Source organism: Sinohyriopsis cumingii, unplaced genomic scaffold, assembly GCF_028554795.1.
Source record: "Sinohyriopsis cumingii isolate HCF-2022 unplaced genomic scaffold, ASM2855479v2 utg000837l, whole genome shotgun sequence".
Classification (NCBI taxonomy): Eukaryota; Metazoa; Mollusca; class Bivalvia; order Unionida; family Unionidae; genus Sinohyriopsis; species Sinohyriopsis cumingii.
In genome coordinates, this window is record NW_028315936.1 from 1,990,032 (window position 1) to 2,006,906 (window position 16,875).

At 41.9% G+C, this 16,875-nt stretch overlaps 1 protein-coding gene across 3 annotated transcripts in view; it reads left to right on the top strand.

Annotated features, from left to right (window-relative positions):
* The first annotated feature begins 573 nt into the window (after nt 1–573).
* LOC149773188 (baculoviral IAP repeat-containing protein 8-like) overlaps nt 574–16,875 on the top strand; it is a 50,437-nt gene continuing 34,135 nt past the window's right edge. For all 3 annotated transcript variants that reach the window (XM_089946693.1, XM_089946694.1, XM_089946695.1), the window contains exon 1: nt 574–833. In XM_089946693.1, the coding sequence (XP_089802819.1) occupies nt 783–833 (51 nt within the window). In that variant the 5' untranslated portion in view covers nt 574–782. The remainder of the gene's footprint in view (nt 834–16,875) is intronic.

A 16,875-nucleotide genomic window follows, 5' to 3' on the forward strand; every position in this document is an offset into this window, starting at 1 on the left:
TACGCTTGGAAGCAGAACTAGCCTCCCATAGCAGTGACATGTAAGTTAATCGCAAGTATAATATTTGAAGGAAACAAAAAACCAACAAAAAAAAAAACCAAAAAAAAAAAAAGAAACCACAATGATGGCAACTCCTTTGAATTATATCAGTCTGTTTAGAATACACAATATTTTTTTTCTTGACAAAGGAACAGGGTTTGCACCTGTCCTGTGAATATCATTTGGTATGGAAAATGACCTTTGGATATGATAATGAATGTATAAATCTTGGGCCTGGGGTGCAAAAATTTCTGTTGCTATTTTTAAAAAAAAAATGTTTATATGAGTTTCGTAATACATACAATTTGTGGACAAAAACTGTCCATTTTTTTTTTTTTGCCCACAGTGTCTGACAAGATTTACTGCGCGTGGACATTACGCTTTAATATCTGACAAATTGCCAGTTAGCACGAAAATGACGTGACGCTTAAACCTATGCCAGCGTTAGTATGTGTCTGTGGTTTGTATTACATATGATTTTAGGTTTGAGTAGCAGAGATTAGAATTCAACTCAGAATTAACCAATCGAGCGCGCCAAATAACAACAGCTAAAACTTGAGGTATTTGTGTTTTCCGTCATATCAGCCCAAGTCGGGTATTTAGTCTTGAAACAATTGGAGTAAAGAATTGCACACAAGGACACACCAAGATATTCTACCGAGGCTGATTCATGATTGGATTCGAACCAGCACCCTTTCAGTCGCAAGTTCAAATGTTAGCGTTTACAATTTAGCGTAATCAAAATGGCTAACTGGGAAGTAAATTCAAGAGTTACATGGGAGGCCCCAGATGAGGTAAGTGATGTTCGTTATTGCTGTTGGTAAATTTTCCTGTTTCGATGCTTGTCTTTCGTCACTTCATAAATGGAAAGTCATGTACTGTGACCAATTTAGTTTGGTCTAAGTAGTAGGGTCATATGTTTTGTCTGAGTACGGGCACTGGCACAAAAAGTTGTCATCAGATGATAACGTATGTACTACTTCTTTCCTGTATAATTGTTCCCTGTCATGAAAGATACACAGTTAAATCAAGCAAAGGATAATGCTTTAATGATCGGTAGAAGTTATGTCTAGCTATTCTTACGATTAGACCGTTGTAATGTAATGTACCAAATAATTGGTAAAATAGTTATCTCAAGGGACATTGTTTATACTAACAGACGGGTGGGGTTGGGGTAGATTAATTTATATAGTGGTCTTGAACAAGGCAGTGCATATTTAGGGTGAGATTGATATCCGGTTTCAAATCATATTTGATATATAAAGAAATAGTACCTATTGTTCACATGATCCCTTAATTGGCTTTATTGTTTATCATGTTTTATTAGGTTCCATCTGTTTTAATAAGCTGTCGAAATCTTGCTAATAATCAAATCAGGAAGCTTTATCCTTCAATTGTTTGCGATATAATTGCTTACCGTATATACTCATGTATAAGCCGACCCTCAAACTGAACAGGTATTTACATGTATACTTATCTCAAGGTTGGTGTGCATGATTATTAAAAAGAAATGGTGCAAACTTGTTTGAAAATTAATTTATTTAATTTTCTGCTTTCTTATAAGTTATTGTTTCTGCCTAATTTAGATTTGTGTATAATTTGATTGAACGATGACAAGAATTTAGCATTCATGAGTCGCTGTAACACTACCTCTCCCTTTTTGACTTCATTATTGATTGTTTATGCATTATTAAATTGGACATTTTATATCAGTGCACCGGTAATTACATTTTTACTTTGCTTTGAAATTGTAACTGCCTAACTCATTAAAATCAGTATGACAACACAACGAACAAACAATACTGTTCGATGCTAATACTGTAAAAGCAGAGTTGTAGTTTACTTTTTTGATGTAAGCGACCTTACATCATAACTGTCAACTTTAACGCCGAGAGGATTTTTGGGGGTTGCTCCACGCCTACCTCCTGATTTCATAATATATTCTGATTTTTGCAAAGAACTCCCAATTATTACATTGTCTTCGATTTTCATTTCTTCTAAACAAGAAAAGTACTACATGTTCTGTTGTATCACCTGTGAATTATTGTTGTGACGAAATAATTACTTTACTATAAATAATTTGCTTCTTCACTAAATAGAATGTTAAGTTTAAACGTTTTTCTCATAAATTAATGAATTTTTTACCTCTACAATACAAAAATAAAAAAATAAACCAGAACAGAGAAGTAAACCACAACAATAAAATCATCCACAATTAATTTCAATCCCAAGAAAGATCACTACAAATGCTGTAACTCCATCTGCTATAAGGCCATTCCCACGAAAGAAACTTAACATGAGTAACACCTGCCATTTTTATACCATATATACCAATGATAATTAGCATTGTTAAATTAGAAGAAGGAAAGAAAATACATACCGCACAGCAAATGTGTCCTCAAAAAACTAATTTAGAATCTAAGTTTTATAATAAACAATACTAAATGCTTTACGAGTTGACAGTAAGGGAATAAGGTTGGATATACAAAGAGGGGAAAATAGTTGCCACATGTATGGTAACATGAGGGTGGCTGTTTGGTACCTTTTGTTCAACAAAATTGGGAATCCTTTATTTGCCAATAAATTGCTGGTGCTTGAATAACACACAATGGTGTAAATGTCATTTATTTTAATTTCGGCAGAGGGCCAGTCATTTCCACAAAATTCGTTGCATTGATAAGGATTAACTTTTAATTAGTTGCGCTGGCTTTCTTGATTGTTTATTTAAGACCAATCTTTAGCTATTGTACAGTTTGACCACAGCTGACCAGAATATGAAAATAGGGCACGTCACAGGGAGAAATGGCAAGTCGTTTTGCAAATTTCACGCATATTGAACACCTTAACACAACCTCCACAGGATACTTTATGGAGATTATCGCAGAAAAATCCAAACTGATTCCAATCAACACCATTGGCATCAGTGCAGAAATAAAGGTCAGTGGACAGAAGCTGGAAAGAGTCACAAGCTTCAAGTACTTGGGATCAATTATCACAGATGAGGTCTACAAACTAGAACTACTTTGTAGGATTGCCCAGACAACAGCAGCAATAACAAGGTTGAGATCAATATGGAAAGATCCCAACAGTGTTTATGGTTCCAAACACCGGAGTCTGTGGTTCCAAAAGACATGTATGGCTGATGTGCTTGATTGTCATATCCATCTTTTTGTATGCTAGTGAAACATGGATGCTCACATCAGATCTAGAAGGATTCAGACCTTTGAAATGAGATGCTGCCACAAGATCTTGGGCATCTAACCTACAAAGAGGCATCGGAAGTAGTGAAAGGGGTGAGATTAGCGTCAATGGGAATTAGCATTACAAACACCCCCTGGGCGAGATTAGCGTCAATGGAAATTTAACATTAACCACCCTGGGCGAGATTAGCGTCAATGGAAATTTAACATGGGCAAAAAACCCTGGGTAAGATTAGCGTCAATGGAATTTAACATTGGAGAAAGGAAAAAAAAGGAAATACTGAGATTAGCGTCAAAGGCATTCGAACAATGGAAAAAAAAAATATCGATTCTAGGGACAAAGGCAAATGAACATGGGGAATAGAGTTTGGATCTGTCTAGGGACAAGGGGAATTGAACATGGGAATAAAGTGTGGGTTTGTCTAGGGACAAAGGGGAATTGAACATGTTAGAAAAAAAAAAACTACTTTGGGGACAAGGGGAATTGAACATGGAATTTTTTTTAAAAAAAAAAAATTTATAAAGGGGTAGGCAATTGAAAAGTCATTCTCTTTTCGAGAAATATGGCTGGCCCTGAAAAGGGCCTTTGGTTTCTTCTTCTTCTTCTGCTTCTAATTTCTTCTTTTTCTCCACCAACTTATTATTTTCTCACCTACACTCTTTTTCTTCTTTTTTTTCTCCTCTTCTTTCTTCTCTTCCTCCTCCTCTTCTTTCTTCCTCTTCTCATTTTCTTCTTCTTTTTCAATTTTTTCATTCCATTTTCTTATTCTTATCCTTTCCTCTTCATCCTCCTTCTCCTCCTTTATTTCCTTCATCACACCACTTATCATGTCCTTTGCTTTTCTTAAGTTGTTAATCTCCATTTTTACTCTATGCGGACTATAAGAATAGTGGTCTTCATTGAGTCATACTAGCATTTGTTCTATCATGCCCAAATTGTCAAGGATGTCTTGCAATGTTTGAAATTTATCGAGGTGGTTCGAAGCCATCTTCTCTGTAGAATGGTTTGAACGACGAATACTGTGGGTTCTTATATGAAAAGCGTGGACGTGAAGGAAAACATCCCCTTAAAACATAAAATTGATATTACCTAGATCATGACCTAACATCGTGCGGACGTGAAAGAAAACATCCCCTACTTTTCTCATTTCATATAATATACTATCCACATAAGTGAAGCAACAATAAACAAACCCCAAATCTACTATTTACACACGCAAATCATTAAAACAAAATCCATAATCTACTATCCACACAATCGTACGTGAGCGGTTACAAAACCCAAACTATACTCTCCACATACGCTAAGAAACAATAAACAAAATCCATAATCAACTATCCACACAATCGTACGTGAGCGGTTACAAAACCCAAACTATACTCTCCACATACGCTAAGAAACAATAAACAAAATCCATAATCTACTATCCACACAATCGTACATGAGCGGTTACAAAACCCAAACTATACTCTCCACATACGCTAAGAAACAATAAACAAAATCCATAATCTACTATCCACACAATCGTACGTGAGCGGTTACAAAACCCAAACTATACTCTTCACATACGCTAAGAAACAATAAAGAAACCCATAATCTACCATTCACACAAACTTACGTGAGCAGTTACAAACACAAACACACAAACACATACACTCGCACTATGAAAAAAGAGTTAGCGTTTATATTCACACTACTCTACCTACACACACACACACACACACACACACACACACACACACACATTGACAAATTGATGGTTATTTCTTTTCTAGAGTATTGGGTAGCCCTGAAAAGGGCTGTTTTTTTTTGAACTTCATGGACACCTGGTTAATGGTGGCACCTTCCAGGCCTGGCGCCACATACACATCTTGTTCCCCAGTTGCTTTTTACTTTTTTGGGGGAGAGAGCAGAGGCAGGATATGTGGCTTCAGAATCCCAATTTTCGGTTTCTGGGATTCTGAAATTTCTTCTTCTTTTCTCCTATTCCTCCTCCTCTTCTTTGTATCTTCTCTCCTCCTCTTCTTTGTATCTTCTCTCCTCTTCTTTGTATCTTCTTTCCTCCTCTTCTTTGTATCTTCTCTCCTCCTCTTCTTTATTTCTTCTTTCCTCCTCCTCTCTCATCCTTCCTTCTTCCACAATGGCCTCCGCGGCCAGTTCGGTCAACAGGCGCCTGGCATATTCCAGATGAACATGGAGTTCCAACAGTTTCGCCAGTCTCGTGTTCATTCTGGTGTTGATCAATCAACAAGGGTAGCTGGACTGCCGAACGAGTTTCAATTTATACTAAAACTGCGGACATGAAGGAAAACATCCCCCTAAAAAACATAAAATTGATCTTACCTAGATCATGACCAAAAAACAACGCGCGGACCTAAAAGAAACACTCACTCACTTTTTTATACTACCCATTCCTATTCTAAAATTTTTTGTCATTAATCACTCCAATATACTATTCACATACGCAAAGCAATTCAATCAAACCCCCCAAATCTATTCTCCCCACACCTCAAACAGCCAAAAAAACCATGATCTTAATCTACTATCCACACCAACGTACGTGAGATGTTACAAACACAAACACACAAACACATACCCTCACACTATAAAAAAGAGTTAGTGTTTATATTCACACTACTCTACCTACACACATTGGCAAATTGATTGTTATTTCTTTTCTAGAGTATTGGGGTAGCCCTGAAAAGGGCTGTTTTTTTTTTGTTTGCTATGGCAATCTTTTAGTTTCTAAGAATGCGATGTCCTCTGAGGATAGACTTTCTGGCGATGGGTCTGCTTCTTCGGAAAGAGAAGAAGAACTCTTTGGTGTTGATACGACAATCGACAAAGCCTCTCTCAGGTTCCGGTTCCTGCTGCTGTTGCTGCTGCTGTTGTTGTTGTTGCTGCTGTCTCTGAAGTCTGTACTTCTCTGTCCATTCTTCTTTCTCCCTGTTCACTTCTTCTCTGAAGAGTTCTTCTATCAAGTCTTCAGTGACTTTTAGCATTCTCATATTCTCTATCTCTTCTGGCTTTGGTATCAGACTGTGTCTGACCCTATGCAAATTCACGTAGGCTTCGTTTAGCTTAGCTAGTTTGGAGCACATCTTCGTAGGAGGATGAGTCGACAATGGATGGTTGGACTGGAGACAACCCGGTTCTTAAAGTCAAAGCGCGGACGTGAAGGAAAACATCCCTCCACGGTTTTCGAGCCGCAATGTTCAATGAGTGTCATGAGAGGGATAGTAATAAGTCAAAGAGCATGAATCAAACATTCTTATAGCCAAACAAATCACAAAGGCATTTTTTTCAAAACACATCATTTTTTATTCAAAAATCACTTAACACTAACCAACAACTCTAACATTTTTTAACAATAATCCAACAATATAACATCAAACATTTTTTCAATTTACACTCTACTTTAAACTTTGTTGGCAAAGTTGTGAATGAAATTGTGATTTCCACTGTTGCAAGTCATTGAGTCATGGATGGACACTACGTTTCCTAGCTTAAGACAACAAAATAAGCATACTAGTCACAAAATCAACGATTTACTTTCTCATCGTTTCTAGAAAAATCACGATCAAAATAAGTCACTAAATGTTCTTTTGCTGATAATAAGTGATCAATTTCGATCTCGACTTTCTCTTTGAATTTGTCAAAGAGGGTTTTGATGTAATGGATGTCTCGAGTCGTTAATGGAGGACAGAAATGTTCACGCAAGTCTTTATACCACAAACGTAACACGTCTTTTTTAAACAGACTCCAAGCTTCGTCCAGATATTCGTTGAATTTTTCTTCTTGACTGATGTTTTGACATCCATAGTAATCATGCTTCATCCATGTCGTAATTGTGTCTGCCAGTTATGTAGCACAGTAGGAGACCAATTGCTGTTCTTGTTCTGGCCATCTCGACTTGATCACGATGTCCTTTTCATCTTTGTGTTGGGATTCTCCTTCCACGGTCTCCTCACATTCCATCTTCAAAGGTTCTCCACTAGGTAAAGAGGGATAACAGTCTTCCATGGCTTCTAGTAATCTAGAATGACTTCTCTCAAACTGTTGATTTCTATGGTATTATTGAATTCTGCATACAGGATGACGTTCAACGTTACATCATCATCACCGATTCTGTTTCCGAACTGAATTTCCACACGAATCTGGCCGGATTTTATAGGGTGGAAATGTCCCTCGTCGCTGCCTTGGTCTGGAGTGAAATCAAAAGCCCACAAAGCATAGCCTCCGTCATAATCGTCGTACATAATGCCGTGACTGGTGTTGGTTCCTAACTGTCCCGTGGCTTTGTAAAGGACAAGTACGATCTCAAGTAATTCTTCTTCTCAAAGTCAGGTTCGAAAGGTCGGGTACACAAGGTCTTGCCATCGCGACTGACTTCAATCTTGGACACATTGAAGTGATGAAAGTTGAAAGGATTTTTAGTGATAGCTCCGTTGAAGGCTTCATTCGAGACCATACCAAGGATCAAACGTTTGGGTAGCTGTCCTTGGAACAGATGATCTTCAATCATGGATCGCTGTCCCCTAGAAATGGTGAAAGTTTTCACTTCTACGCGTCGGATCGGATACTTGGCGGTCGTTCTGCTCAACGTCTGACTGATGTCGTTACCTACTTTAGGTAACACTTCCACACGACGTACGTAGAGTCTGGCTTCTTGGATTTTGGTTTTGTACTCGCCAGCATCAGCCAATAAATGGAAAGCGGTACTGCTCCGATTCAGTCTCAGGCGGACATCCACCCCGTTCAGCAAATATTTTTCTTGCAACCACATGTCCAAATGCAAACGATCCATCAGTTCTAAACTTTGGTTGGGTCCTATGATTCTCTTTCTTCATTCTACAAATCCCTCATTGGTGGTTGTTTTTGATTTGGGGTCAGCTTCAAGACCTGTTTTATCAAATTCGCCTGCTTCGTCAGGTTCCCATAGCACGCAGGCATTGAGATGAGTGTTCTTGGCGTCTATTCCGTACGTCAAGAGATTTTCCAGGTAGGCACGGTAAGGGTAAGTATCCATGCTGCTGCTAACCAGTTTGTTGTTCAAGTACAAGTCCACTGAGCTGAACAAGGAATGCATGAAATTGTTGACGGAAGCTACTGGCTCGGTGTCTATAGCATTTCCATCCTTATCTAGAACTTTGACTTTCATGTACAAGTAACTGCTATTCAGATCGATGTAATCTTCGGGCTGTCCCTTGATTTCAAACTCGATGGGAGCGGAATCAGTCAATGAGGAGATGGGATGAAATTCCACCCATTGGGATTCTTGCATGGTCATCATGGTGGGTGGCATGGCAAACAGATCCAGTTCCGTCTTGGAACAGGCGCAAGACTCTCGGTGCATCATTTTTTTGTTGCAGTGTCTCAATAATTGAAAACGTCTAAGTCTCGAACGGTTCTTCTTTTCTTGGCCTTTCTTGCTTGAAGTCTGGAGAAAGGGTGTTTTCTTCGTCGTCTCTTTCTGCCTTGTCCTTGCTGAATGCTTGACTCCGTAGCGTGCAGGGCATTTATAGGTGTGTCTTGTCGGCCCAAAAGGTCTTTACCCGTTTGCAGCAAGACATTTTTGCCTGCCCTCATGAAGGCTTCTTTAGGGTTTTGTTTGTCGATGATGACATTTTGGAGAAATTCTTTGCCTTGTGTCAGTGCCGCATCTTTCAAGGCGTGCAATCCACGTGTCACCATCGGTTTCAACACCGGGGCCACCGAACAAAAGGCCGATTTTAACATATCTCCTAAACCGTGTCCTCGCTGTCGTGCAACCCCTCGATACACTGGATACATGACTTACGAGTCGTGAGAGAACCGTTTTCGAAAATGGAGTTTCACCGTGACTTTTCCTTTGGTGAATGGAATATTTTGTCCCAAGTCTCCTTTTATAGCAATGTTGACCGTGTCCAAATACGACTTGCTGACAGGCAAATAAAGAGGATGCACAAATTCCCGGTGGACGTGATAGGTGTTTCCACCTTCCTGGTCACTGGTCGTGGTACTATCCACTTTGAAAGGAATGACACGCAGTAACGGTACAGAGGTGTGTCCCACCACGTTATACTCCACCACATCGGAGTACACGAACATCAAATTCAGTCCTTGGTTCAGTTCTACAGGGAATCGAAAAAACTTGTAAAATTCCGTATTGCTGTTGATCTTCGGTTTAAAATTTGGAGCCATTTTTGTGTCTCCACCTAAAATATCAAACAAGTCATGATTAAAACTGATGGACAACGTTTGGGTATCCTGAAATTTCATCAGTAAGCGACGAGCCACTTTTTGGTACTCCAGGGTGACACTTTTTTTGACTCTGTTCAGGGCTTTGCCAAAGGCGAACTCAAACCTGGAAGTAATGGTGTCCACCAAATGTTGGCCACTAAAATAAAACCCTGCCAGAATTTTCAAGGTGTAGATATTGAAGGGTGAATTGTTGGATGGTCTTGTGTCCCCTGAAAACCTGATGTCATTCATGGCTTCTTGTAATTGTTGGTTCATGATTTCGACCTCATAAGTGTTTTGCTTTTCGGTGATGTTTTGGATTTGTGTAGGGTGAATCATTTCTACTAAAGCCACTTCCCAATGGGCTTCGTGATCTAACTGGATGGCTTGAGGTAATTTAGCTGTGTAACAGCACAACGTGTTGTGGGGAAACACCTCCATGGAACTGTCACTGGGTAAGGTTAAGTAAAATTGGTTTTCGTGACTCATAATTCCAGAGTTCTGTGGCTGTCCGAGGGGTTAGTGGATGTCAGAGGCGTGTCTCCACCCAAAATGGGGTTCTGGTTGTGGTTGTTGTTGGAATGGTGACTGGCACTGGCACTGGACACAAGGTTCCCGTGGTTCCCGTTCGAGGAGAATTTCAGGGAGGGATTGGGAAGCAGGTAACCGATGCAACTGCTCAATAAAATGGTCCACAATTGTTTGTCTCCGTGTTGCAAACTCAAATTGGCAATGGCTGCACCGATGACACAATACACCACGAAGATTTGGCAGAAAAAGATGATTTGCGTTTTAGGCACACGTTCTCCACACCACACCCACAAGGGTTGTTTTTGTAAATCTTGCACAGAAGAACTAGGTGAAGGAGGAGTGGTCGACATAGCTGCGTCTGTGTGAAAGGGCATGATGGTCACTTCTTTTTATAGTCGATGACTTGCGAAGCGTCGATCCAAGAATCAAAACTGGGCGGATATCCTTTCCAACGTACTTTGACTTCTTTGACACGTCGTTTACCCACTTTACGGGTTCTGCAATCGAGAATGCTTTCGATGTCGTACACGTCGTCTTCTTTTTTGGTCACACATTGTAACTCGGGCAAATAAAACGTTCCTTTGACCACTTCTCCGTTCATGTCTTCCAATTTATAGATGGCAGGATGACGGCCATGCACTCGTCCAGTGACGCGAAACAATTCGGTCGTCCAGTTAGGTAAGTAACCTTTGTCGAAAGTGCATTTGGTTTTGCCAATGCGCACCCAATCTCCTACGGCCAACTCTCCACTTTTCTTGGGGACAGCCCTCGTCGGGGACGTACCGAACAGACGCTCAAACACCAACACTTCGTTGTCCGGAGTCATGTCTTGCGGGGCACGTCCGATGCTTCGATGGTAAGATTGGTTGTACGCTTGCACCAGGTGCGGTAAGATGTCGATGTACTTCAGAGTGTGGTGATGCGTAAAATATTTCCACATGCGTTTTTTCAAAGTGCGTTGAAAACGTTCCACGATGCTGGCTTTGGTTTCAGGATTCTCGGTGGTAAAAAAATGAATGTCACGTTTCTTTAATTCTTTTTGGAAAGCTTGGTTCAGAAATTCGGTGCCTTTGTCCGTTTGCCATCGAAGAGGGTGACGACCGCTTTGTTTCAACACTCGTTGCAGGGCTCGCACTAACTCGCTGCTCGATTTGGAAGTCAAGGGCACGACCCAGGCAAATTTGGAAAAGACGTCGATGACACAAAACAAATATTTGTAGCCACGATTGTAGCTGGCCAAATGAGAGACATCGGCTAAATCGGCTTGCCATTGATGATCGATGCCTTCCACTCGGGTGTGACTTCTGGCAAACTTGCGTCGAATGGGTTTGTGTAAAGTGTAGGTAGCTTGTTCTTGTAACCATCGTTGCACTTGAGGTAAACGGAGACTTTTCAGTCGCGTTTTGGCAGCACGATACAATTTTTGAACTCCTGTGTAACCTGCAGGATGCGAGGGATCGTAGTAAATGCTGGCTAAGACTTTTTCCATTTTTTGTGTTGGTTGGTGTGTTAATAAGGCACCCACTCTTGGAAGATGCTACTCTTTTTCTCTTGGGGTACTTTCTTGGATTGCAATGCTTTGCGTGTGCGACCAGCAATAGGGGTTGAAGAGGAGGATATCTGAGCGGGGGATATTGGTTCTTGTTTCACTTCTGTCTTCACTTTCTTTTTCTCTTGTGATGAAGAAGGGGTGGCCATCATCTTTTTAATCCATCCAATTCTGGAGGTAGGTGGTGTTGTTAACTTGCGTACTTTTTCTGGTGGAGTTTGAAACCCTTCTTCTTCTTCTTCTCCTTTTTCTGTCTTGGTCACTGGTAGTGGTGGTACTGGTACTGGTACTGGTGATGGTGCTGGACTTTTCATCAAGGTCTTAAAATCTTTCAGAGTGGGTAGAGCTGTTTCGTCTAAAGCTTTCTGGTGAAAGAGTTGCAGTCGTTGCAAGAGTTGACCGTACTTTTGCGATTTTTCTGTTTCGGACAAATCTTGGCGATCCATTAAGGACTGCAATTCATGTTGTAACTGGGACATCTCGCTCAAATGGGGATTGGGAGGTAAATGTGGGGTGCGTTGTTCTTGCCACCGATGGTATTCCATCCATCGTTTGTAAGGCACTAAAGCTAGTTTTCGTCCTTCCATAGGGTTGTCAGGGGTCAATTCTGAGATCTTGGGACTTCCGAGGGCCTTTTTATCTTGCTCCCACCAGTCCTCCCAACATGGTTCCCAAGACTCCTTTCAGTATGGGGCCTAACAAGAGAGGCAAAATGCCTCCACGTTGGACCAACATCTTCTTCTTTTGACGAATGGGAATTTTCTTTCGAACCATTTGGCGAAGAACGTGACGATGTTTGCTTAAGCATTGTTTCTGGCGTTTGGACAAAGGGATCGTGCCTTTCAAAACATTCAAACAATATTCGCACACGGTATCGATGACCTCTTTGGAGGCCGATTGAATGAGTTTTTTTCGTAGAGATGAAGAAGCTTTGGACAGGACAGATAACATGTCCCCATGTTTGACTAAACGTGGTGGTAGTCCTTTTCTTTTCTTTCCTTGGGGTTTTCTGGAGGGTGACATCTTTGAGTCTTCAGGAGCACAAAAAAACACTGATACCCCCGACTTGGTCACAGGTCTTTTTTATACTGGAACGCGTCGCCACTGATTGTCTTTACGGCGTATCAGTTTGAGGACAGGCATGACACGTCGTGGAGGGGTACGTAACGGACTAAATCGAGCCAGTTCTTGCTTGGACAAATCCAGTAAACTTTGTAACATACCCGATCTTTCATGGACTTTGATTTTGGGAGAAGGTACTTTGTGAGCAGCAGCCACTGCCACTAAATTGGAGGGTCCTGCCACTGGGGAAGTTCTTTTTGGGGTCATCAACGGAGAAGTTCTTGGTGTGATCAACGTCTCCAAGTACTCTTCAGTTCTTGGTGTGATCAACGGAGAAGTGGATGAACTTGAGGTTGCCGGAGATGCTGTCACCGCCGTGGCAGGTCATGGTTTGCGGGTGTAAGGTTGCGTCCTGGCCGAAGTGCCTCTCTTGCGACTAGTTTTCTTCTGTGGACTTTTCTTTTTCCGGGGGCTTCTTTTCTTTTCCCGGGGTGGTGTCTGGTAAGAGGAGGGTCCCGCCACTGGAGAAGTTCTTCTTGGGGACCTGGTCTTTTTCTTTTTCTTCTTGGGGCTTCGTTGGACTTTTTTCTTGGGGATAACTTTGGGGGCATTAGGATCCCATCTTAAGAGTGAGCGAATGATGACCCCTCCTAGAGTACCACTCCCTCCAGGTTTCAAAATGATTTGTTTTTAGGTTTGAGTGTCGATGCGGGGATCGGCCAGTTGGACCAAAGCGACTTTGTTTCGATCGAAAAAACGTTTGGTTTGATGAGGAATCTGAATGATTCCTTGGAGTATTTGACGTGCCGTCACCGTGAACCATCGTAAGACTTCTTTGAGACTAGCTTCTAAGACACGAGCTCGTATTTGTGGATTTTTTTCTCGGCTGATGCCATACAAGGCACGAATCAATTTGATGGGAAGATGCGACTAAAGGGACGTCATGTTCGCACTGTGAGTGAGACAGGCGAAAAAGGGTCTGAGGTTTTTATAGATTTTTTTATGTGGAGTGAAATGAAGTCGAGGACGGAGACGTGTACAGGACAGGCCCTCCATCTTGACACCAGTGGTGAAACAAGTGGGTACGAAATCGCAAATCCTCGGGGGTCGTAGGTTTCAAATCGATGAGTAAATAGGCGTGTGGAGTTTGAGTGGCATCGTCGTACGCCTGAGTCAGCCAAGGCGTTCCTAACTGTTTTCCTAAGACTTGCACTTGCAATTTATCTTGAGGGCTTTTAAACAAGACCACGTAATGCGCATTGAGACTGATGGTGCGATGGGCTTTACTTTGTTGAAACAAATTTTGGGTGATGTAAACGACACTGGCATTACGGTGATGCCCTTTGCACGTAAACCACAGTTTAATTTCTTCATCTTCTCCTAACATGTCGTCGAAAATGACCAAATGGGTTTGACGGAAGTCAGAGACGATGCCGTCGTCTTCTTTAGGAATGCCTTCCACAAACACGATGGAATCGCCTTGACTTTCTCGCAAGAGGCTGTACGCCGATTGCCACTCTTTGTAACACCACACAATCCGCTGAGGTGGTCGATCGATCAAATGATGTTTATGTTCGATCAAACGTTTGACAAATTCGGTTTTGCCTGAACCGCTAGGTCCAGCAGTGAGCATGTTAAAGGGATGGTGAAGATACAAAGCCTCCCAACTGGCACGATCTAAGTGTTCGTCGATGACTTTGACAGTGGAGGAAGAGGGAGCAGAGACAGCAGAGGTAGCCATAGTGTGAGAAATGTCACTTGTGACACGAAAACAAACAAGACAAGAGTTTATATACTTTTTTTCAGAACACGTTTATTGAATGTTTCAAACATGAATACGAAAGACAAAAATACATAAAAGCCAAAGGCTTAAGTATAAGGATAAAAGGCACATGAAAACCATTAACGTGGAATAAACACAAGTGTCTGTACAACATGTTTTGGGTAATGTTCTAACCAGTTCTGTAGTAGGGGGTAAGGTCACACAAGTGTCCTCCCGAAAGGGTCTTTGAGGCCTGTCCACAACAGTCCCGTCCTGGGTGACGGGTTCTTCTGGCACCGTCACTAACACAGGTTGAAAAGTCGCAAGGCTCACAATCGCATTCCACTTCAGAAGCCCCACACTTGAATTGTGCCTGTCTAAACTTGTTTTGTGTCTCTCTGAAAGTATTCATCTTGTTTGCTCGGTCTTGGTAGTCACAATGAACTATCGATCTTGCCTAGGGTTCCTTTTTATATACAGACCAATACCCACGTGTCCATACGGTAAGGTGAAATGATTGGAAAGTCCCACTCGCTTCTGGTACACGATTTGATAGACTTTTTCCAAGGGTTGACTGACGATGTGGTGAGTGGGTAAACGTACAATTTTGTTCGGTTGATAGGTGGTCACTTTAAAGTTTGCATCCTCTCCCGATTGCAAGGCTTCTTTCAATACCCCAAAGTTCACCACACGACTGGTACGATAATTCAGAGTCAATCCTTTCACTTTACACGTCGTGTGCAATTCTCCTTGTGGGTCCCGGTATTTGTAGCCGTAATTTTTGGGACCACCACTGACGAAACTTAGAATCTTGTCGTCGGGATGTTCGTCTGTCCAGGCTCCTAAACGGTCTCCTTCGATGTCAGGGTGTTGTTGACTCGGGTGATGGATGTAAATGCAACTGTCCGTGTCAAAGTACAGGACACGTTCCCCTAACAGTTCTAAAGCTTCATACAATTTTAAGCGAGCATGAGCTGTCACATAAGCCGCAATGATGACATTTCCAAAGGGGTCGTCTTGTACAAAGTCCAGATCTTCTTCGTAATTGACCAAGATCAAATCCTCGCGAACGACGTCCACGTGTTTCATGTATTTGGTTTTGTCGTGAATCATCTGAAAGTAGCGGGAAGGTTCTGTCAAATATTCCGTCTTGGGTAAACACGGTCGTTTTGCCATTTTACCCCACAAGCAATTTAACATCACTTTGGCAAACGACCGCCTGCCTTCGTTTTTCTCGATGTGGTCTAAAGAGATGCCTTCTTGTTCATAGTATTTCTCTTTGAATGTCTTTTCGTCTTCGGAAGTGTGACACCAGGAAGGATAGCCGCTGGCTTCTTGCTTCAGTTTCAAAAAGGCATCCACGTAGTCGGCGAAAATGCCTTTCTGACTGGGGTCACCCTTGTGGTATTGTTGTGTCTTGGGAAAGTGGCAAATTTTGTACACTTCTAACAGTTGGTATCCCATGTCCAGAGCTTTGAACAATTCTACGCTGATCCAGGTTCCTGTCAAGGCCCGTTCTTCCTGGGTGTGCTGACAAGGTTGGTCTTGGTTGCACGTTTCGGCACAAGTACGACACAATGGAAACATCAGTTTGCCTTGACAATGGTGAGGTAAGACAGGATGGTATAGGTTCGTGGGAGGCAAAACTTTACACTTGATCAAGCCTTCGTATTGTCGAATGTTTTTCAGGTCGATGTGTTCCGTGAACAATTGTGGGTGCCCTGCAGGAAAGGGACAATATTTGCACACGTCAGGATACAACGAACGCACGTCCAAGTATTTGATTTCTTCTCCTTCTCTTCGTCGGCTTGGTACAGCAAACAGGTGGCATTGGTCCTTCCTCTGTACAAACTATCCCTCCGGTTTAGGGGGTCCATCAGCTTGTAACTTTCCATGGCACGTTTAAACTCGGGATCGGTTTTCATACGGTGATCGTATTCGTGTTCCCACATTTCCACCACTTGGTATCCTTGCTGTTCTAACCTTAGGCGTCGCTGACAAGTGTCCTGGTACAAGTCTTCCATGGTTCGTTGTAAAAACTGATTTTTAGTGCTACGATCAGGGTAACAGACGGGACATCCGTGAAATAAGCAACCGTTAAACTCGTACACGATCTTGGGGTTTTCTAAGTCCCAGCCATCGACCGAATACGTTCCGATGGTCTTTTCGCCTCCTCCGTTGCGGGCATGCTGAATCCATTTGTCTTCCTTGTCGCACAAGTAATGTAACCAACGTAGGACTTTGACCGAGTATTGACGTTTGACATAGTGGGTCGTTTGAGGACTGATGACAGCCACGTTGTTTTCAGGCATGAATCATTGTCGATACACTAAGGAACACGCTTTGGCAATGGTGCAAGCTTCTTTCAAAGGATCGACCCCTCCGTGTTCCATGAACAGTTCTCGAAATTTTCCACAGCAACGCTGTAAAATGTCCACGTCGGAACGACAATACTTTAGCATTTCTTCCTGAAAGTCGAAAGGGTTGGAGGCGTGAGTCTGGTACCAAG